Source organism: Syngnathus scovelli, chromosome 12 (genome assembly GCF_024217435.2).
Source record: "Syngnathus scovelli strain Florida chromosome 12, RoL_Ssco_1.2, whole genome shotgun sequence".
In the NCBI taxonomy this organism is placed as follows: Eukaryota; Metazoa; Chordata; class Actinopteri; order Syngnathiformes; family Syngnathidae; genus Syngnathus; species Syngnathus scovelli.
This window is the reverse complement of record NC_090858.1, coordinates 5986828-5993405: the sequence shown is the minus strand read 5'-3', so window position 1 is coordinate 5993405 and position 6578 is coordinate 5986828. Positions and strand designations below refer to the sequence as shown.

General features: G+C 40.2%; 1 protein-coding gene across 1 annotated transcript; it reads left to right on the top strand.

The window, feature by feature from the left end:
- Window positions 1–4018: 4018 nt before the first annotated feature.
- pex13 (peroxisomal biogenesis factor 13) lies at window positions 4019–6488 on the top strand. Its single transcript, XM_049735846.2, has 4 exons — window positions 4019–4244; window positions 4736–5436; window positions 5506–5628; window positions 5800–6488. Exons 1-4 carry the CDS (start codon window positions 4171–4173, stop codon window positions 6099–6101), a joined length of 1200 nt encoding a protein of 399 aa, XP_049591803.1. The 5' UTR covers window positions 4019–4170; the 3' UTR covers window positions 6102–6488.
- The last annotated feature ends 90 nt before the right edge of the window (window positions 6489–6578 follow it).

Sequence of the window (6578 nt, the reverse complement as noted above, 5' to 3'; positions counted from 1 at the left end):
TTTTCCCACTTTGAGTACTCCATACAAACGCACGTGTTCATGTTAATGATGATGGATGCAACTGTAAAGAATGTTTGACTCTGAGACTCGCTCACTGCTACACCATCACATTATCAACATCGTAGTGGAAAAACGCACGCTGGACCAGTTGGGCCACCAAGTTCCCGTCAAGCCCGCTTCATCTGGTTTTAGTTCCATAACTTTTGACTTTCCGAAGCCTGTCAGCCTCCCCTACCTGTCACACACAATCAAGCAAACAATGCATTTCATTTTGGCGTTATCTAATCTAATTACAGTAGTTATTAACTTGTTTTTTTCCAAACACCGCCATGGCAATTGTGTTGGCGCTAATGAACTGAAAGATGTTGAAAGCTGTATCTCAAGGTGTTTGTAGGGTTGCCAAATTTAAACACAATAGGACAATTGTAAACAAATATACAGATTCTGTATTACAGAGTATGTCAAATGCAAACTCAAAACAAAACGCCAAAGTCGGATTTGCAAATGTCAATTGTCAGTAGTAAAACAATGCATCAGCCCAAGAAGTCAAAGATGGAAACTGCGTTTTAATTTTCTGAGTTTGTTGCAAATGAGATTTCATGCATGTAATTTTGTTTTGTTTTCAACATTGTATCATGGACAATTATTTTTTTCTGTCATGACATGTAAACCTTTTCTGCACTGTCATTGTGTGCAAAAGTACAAGTTTGCTCTGATTTAATTATTTGGAACCTCACTGATGGAAGGATGCCCAGTTCTCAAACCTTCATCTTTTACGTCACGTCACGTCACTCACTTAGATAACATAATCTCAGTGACACATTTTACAAAGTTTTTGCAGTACATTTTAATTATAGCAATTATAGTCTAACAGTTGGACTCTTGCTTTAAAAAGTAACTCACAGAGCAAGGAAAATTCCACCAACACTATGAATTCAACAACATGTGTTGGTACACTTTTGTTGCTTGGTAAAACTTGTGCTCAAGAAAAATAAAATTAACAAACGCACAACGGTAGGTGCATTCAGTGATCACTCACAAAGTACATAGGACATCTCAAAAATATGTGGGGGGAAAAAAACTAGTCTCCTCTAATCTTATAAAAACTAAAGATTCATGTTGAAACAAATTTCCCCATGTGGGACAAATAAAGGAATATCATATTATTTAATGCACCAAACTGTCACATGACCAGTACTCTGGACAGCTCATCCCTCTCGTCCTGTCCGCAGCAATTGCTATGATAGCCCGCACCTGCCACTCCGTTCCGTGACACCAAATAGAAATGACTAGAGCCCATTGCAGATGGTACATGGAAACATTTTATAATATAATTGATGCACCAAGATTAGAACAGCTGCATGGCAACTCAAGTTGCAGGGACAGCTGCTATGAGAAACTGGTTGTGTGTTTGGTTTGCAGGGGTGGTCCTCACTTTGTGACGTGGTTTTCTTGGATTGGGCAGAGCTGCTGCTTAGAGAGGAGGAATGAGCAGGAATGCTTCATTTTCATATCACAAACAACACCAGAGTGGGCATGCACATGCATGTAGACATAGTGCTTAGTGATTATGTGTGCAAATTATACTGACACGTGCAGTAACGTGCCTCACTCTATTTTTCCAACCAGAATCAAAGTCGGTTTCATTGAAATGCAATAGTATGAGAATCTCAAGTTTGATGGTCCTCATGCGCATGTAGTGCAGTGATGGGCTTTTATGCTCAAAGGTCACGTTTGATTTTTAAAATCAACAGGGGCCGTGCCATTTGTATTTTGTAGATGTGGTAAAGTCAAAACAGCCATGCAAAATTGTTGCTGTTGTGACTTTAAGCTTGGGGTCGTCACAGTGATTCACTCACATGATTTGTTCGGCACAAATTTCAAACATAACTTGTCAAGGCTTATGACCGGAAATCCAAAATATTGAACTTATTAATTAAAAAAAAAAAGATAAATAACCAAGTAAAAAAAAAAAAAAAAGGCTAAAGTCATGCAAAAAATATAACAGGAGTCATGAAAAAATCTGAAATGGGTCTGATCAAAGAACTAAGAAAACTTGTCGACTTGACGTAAAATGTCTGGTAAAATGCAAGTAGTCTAATTGTCTTTGACCTTCATAAATCACTACAGTGCAAAAGGTCTCGGGCCTTTTGCATGAACCCCAAATACCAGGTCCAAGAATCAACCCAAGCATCTTCCCACACTCTTTGACATCACAAGCCAATACTTTCTATTCCCAGGATAATGACAGCATCATCTCACAAATGACAGCCAAACTTTCACACGCCTACACTAGTTGGGCCACATAGACATTTGATGCAGTCCACCCACCCCGCCACAAAGCTGCTGTGACGGCTCTGCGCACACGCCCGCTCAACAGCGTCGACATCACTCTGCTTGTTTGGTCAAACCACAAGATGCACCTCATCACTCAATGGCGTTTCGGAAAAGCTGTCTTCATACTGGTAGCCGTCCGCCGCCTCCTCACACACCTCAGTCGGGTGTCAATGTCACTGTCACTTTGCTTTACTATTCACCGCGCCATAGGGGAATTTCACTACAATGTCACTAGAACGCTTTGCAGTTGCCTCCAAAAATATTGGAACAGCAATATCAATTCTTTGTTTATGTTGGATGTTGTAAACATTTGGGTTTCTCATCAAAGTTTAGAAGTAAACCTTTTATTTCATGGTAATAATAATAATGTCTGTTCCAATACTTTTAGCAACTGGAAAAGTGGGGTCCTGTGTTGCTTAACACGTCTAGATAGATGAAAGCTGGCATTCAGAATTTTTTCTGATGTTTGCATTTATATAACAAATATTTACATTTGTGTATAACAAAAAACAAAGGAATTCCTGATCCAATACATTTGGAGGGATTGTAATTATTGGAACTTTATAATTAAGTGCAGGGGTACAGGAATTGACATTTATTTATTTTAAAACAATTTTACTTTTTGCATAGTTATAGTAATAATGCATATGAATTATACTTATCAACAGCATTGTGCATAATAGGTTTATAACGCATTATTGTTATCTTAAATAAACTGTCACTGATATAATTGCCAAGTTATTAACGACTCAATTCAATGCCCTAAATGACCTGAACGGATAACATTATTCTCAACAGGCACTTCACGCTTGCAGTAATTGTACAAATATTGTGTAGCATAACTGCACCATGCTCTTATTACTTACCAAATACATCTTAATCTGTGTTTTTCTACTTCTTGTTGAGATTACATTTAAGCCTCTTTTAAAGGGTTCTTCAATGTCACTTGGTACTAGATCTATGTATGAGAAATCTATGCAGACCAAACTGTGACAGTCGTATGTGACGTCATTGAGATGCGGGCGGAGGAATGTTGCATCCCACCTTGCAGGCTTGCACTGAAGAAGTGCGACTGTGCATATCAAACTTCTAAACAGGAGTTGATATTTGCCCCTCAGAGTAGCTGTTTGTCAGAGATGATTGAAACAACTTAACTCATAATTACCTATGTCGTCCTGAGACCCAGAAAAAAAAGGTTTTTGATTTTTTTTTTTAACATTCTTTGGGGTGAAAAAAAATTACTACAGTAAAAAAAATGTAAAAACATTCATTAATACGAATTTCCCCTTTGGAATCAAATCTATCTATCTATCTATCTATCTATCTATCTATCTATCTATCTATCTATCTATCTATCTATCTATCTATCTATCTATCTATCTATCTATCTATCTATCTATCTATCTATCTATCTATCTATCTATCTATCTATCTATCTATCTATCTATCTATCTATCTATCTATCTATCTATCTATCTATCTATCTATCTATCTATCTATCTATCTATCTCATCATAATCATCATTTTCTTTACAATAGTACCCTCTGCTGGGGGAAATGTTGCAGCACATTGCATGTTTACACCTCTCCCCGGAGTGCAGCATGGAAGGAAATGAGACAAAAAATACAGACTACTTGTACTACACATACTGGCAAATACTCCAATAAAACTAATATTAAAACATATTTTAAAATCCCTTCTAAAACTTCACAAGTTCCAAAAGAAGAGATTTACAAATCTCAAGAACAGGAAGACATCTCGAGAGGCGTTCAGGGGCGTTTGGTCTAAAACAACTCGGGCTATTTTCTACAGCGTCGAGAAATATTTGTGCGATGAACTCGCAACCGCCACCAAAACCGTGGGAAAGGCGGATTCCCGGGACTATAGGTCCACCTATAAATTACAGGTGAATAAACGGAGCACTTTGCTGTTGTAATATTTCGTTTGTTGTTGACATTTGTCGATGGAATCGTAGTAGCCAGATCGCGTGTTTGCTAACTACCTAGGCTAAAATCCGACTTCGATGGCCATGTAAGTTATACGCTAGGCGTCTGGGAAATCGGGGTTGTGAATTGTGAAATTATTATGAACACTCCTCTTTATTTCTTTGTCATTACCTGGAGAAGTTGTCGACTTGTTTTGCTAACTCCGTAGCCTGGCCTGTAGTCCTGCCATGGCCTTCCAAACATAGCTTCCCTTATTTATTTGAATAGCACTTGTTATAAATCACAGTACATGTTTTTAAAACTTGTTTTCATCGTTTTGCTGTATTGTGGACTGATGTGGGAGGTAAAAAAGCAAAATAGTTGAGAAGTATGAAGTACATCTCATGTGCCTTTGCAGATTAGACAACGTATTTAAACAAATGTATTTAAATCTGTTTTTATCACCCAACAGGTCTACAGACTTTGGACCTTCCGCAGGCCCCTCTATTGGCCCTCCCGTCCTGACCAGAGTTGCCCCTCCACTGCCCCCACGTCCCGTGCAGCAGTCCTCCTACCGTCCATCTTACAGCTCCTTCACCTCCTCTTATAGCCCCTACGGGAGTTCCATCTACGGGGGCTACAGCCCCTACAGTCCTTACAGCGGCGGCTACGGCCTCGGAGGTTACAGTCGCTTCCCGCACGCGGAGGATGCCGCCCCCAGTCGCTTCGTGCAACAGGCGGAGGAAAGCAGCCGCGGTGCTTTCCAATCCATCGAAAGCATCGTCCATGCCTTCTCCTCAGTCAGCATGATGCTGGACGCCACCTTTTCTGCCGTCTATAACAGCTTTCGTGCCGTGCTGGACGTAGCCAATCACCTGACGCGGTTACGTGCGCATCTCACCAGGGTTTTGTCAGCCTTTGCGCTGGTGCGCACTTTAAGATACCTCTACCGACGTTTACAGAGACTGCTTGGTCGGGGGTCCGCTGCTGAGGTTGAGGATTTATGGGCAGACAGTGCAAGCGATGCTCTGGCGGCACCCATAGGCCGAGGAACGGGAATGGACGATCAGACCATTAAGTCGTGGCCAATCTTTTTGTTTTTTGCTGTGGTCCTGGGTGGACCATACCTCGTTTGGAAACTGCTGAGCTCTGCCACTGGCTCTGAAGATAGAGGTAAGTTTTATTTACTTATTTTACATAAAAGACATGTGCCTGGAAAGTCATATGTGTGTTGTCTTGCAGCTACTAATTGGGCCAATGGAGAGGATGACCATGTTGTGGCGAGAGCAGAGTATGACTTTTCAGCTTCTTCCGAAGAGGAGATTTCTTTCCGGGCTGGCGACATGCTCAACCTCGCACCAAAAGGTGCGTATAGAAAAGTCGGACAAAGTGTCTCTTCTTAACTAGTTTTCAGTTTGTAAAGATGCCATTTAAATGGGGTACTTGATTTTATTCAGGTTTCATTCATTTTTAGTTTGTCGACCAGTCAGTCCTATCTCCCGTTTTTGACAATTGTGCTCCTTACTTGATGTTCAGAGCAACAGCCGCGTGTGCGGGGCTGGCTGCTGGCCAGCCTGGACGGTCAGACGACAGGCCTCGTCCCCGCCAACTACGTCAAGATCCTCGGCAAGAGGAGAGGCCACAAGCAGGCGGAGATGGAAAGGCTGGCTCAGGTGCAGCAAGGGGACTCCCAGACTGCCCTGGTCACAAATGTGAATCCTTCACCCGAGGAGTTGTTGGAGTCTGTGTACAAAGAAACACCAACTTCTGCCAGTGTAGGACTTTCAAATTCCAATTCTGACACAGTGGTTAACATCGCAGAAAAAAATGACTTGTGAATCTTCTGTTTGTTTGAACGTATGTAGCTGTAAGCAAGTCCATTTTTAAAATTTTGACTGTTTGAATGTAAACGTTGGATGATTAACAGTAAAAGTAGTGGAAATATTTCATTAAGGGTCATTACATACATTTTTGTGTTTCTTTGTAATTGGTTAGAACTATTCAAATTCTTATCTTGGATAATAATAATGAAAAATGTATGTGTTATAATTTATATAAAGTTATTTGTGTGATTCTGCTTTTTATCACGGTTAATCTAAAATCATGAGGGTTAGATTATGTTTTCATAATGGGAGGCAGATCATTTGGACTGCTTCTCAAAATTCAAATTAGTAATGTAAATACATTCTAATATTATTTTGTCAAATAAATCCATTGATAAAGCCCGATTGTGTTATTTTGCCTGGATTCGTTTTTCACATGACGATGACCTAATGGCTTAAAAGAAGGCAAATTTAACTTTCAGGTCTTATTTT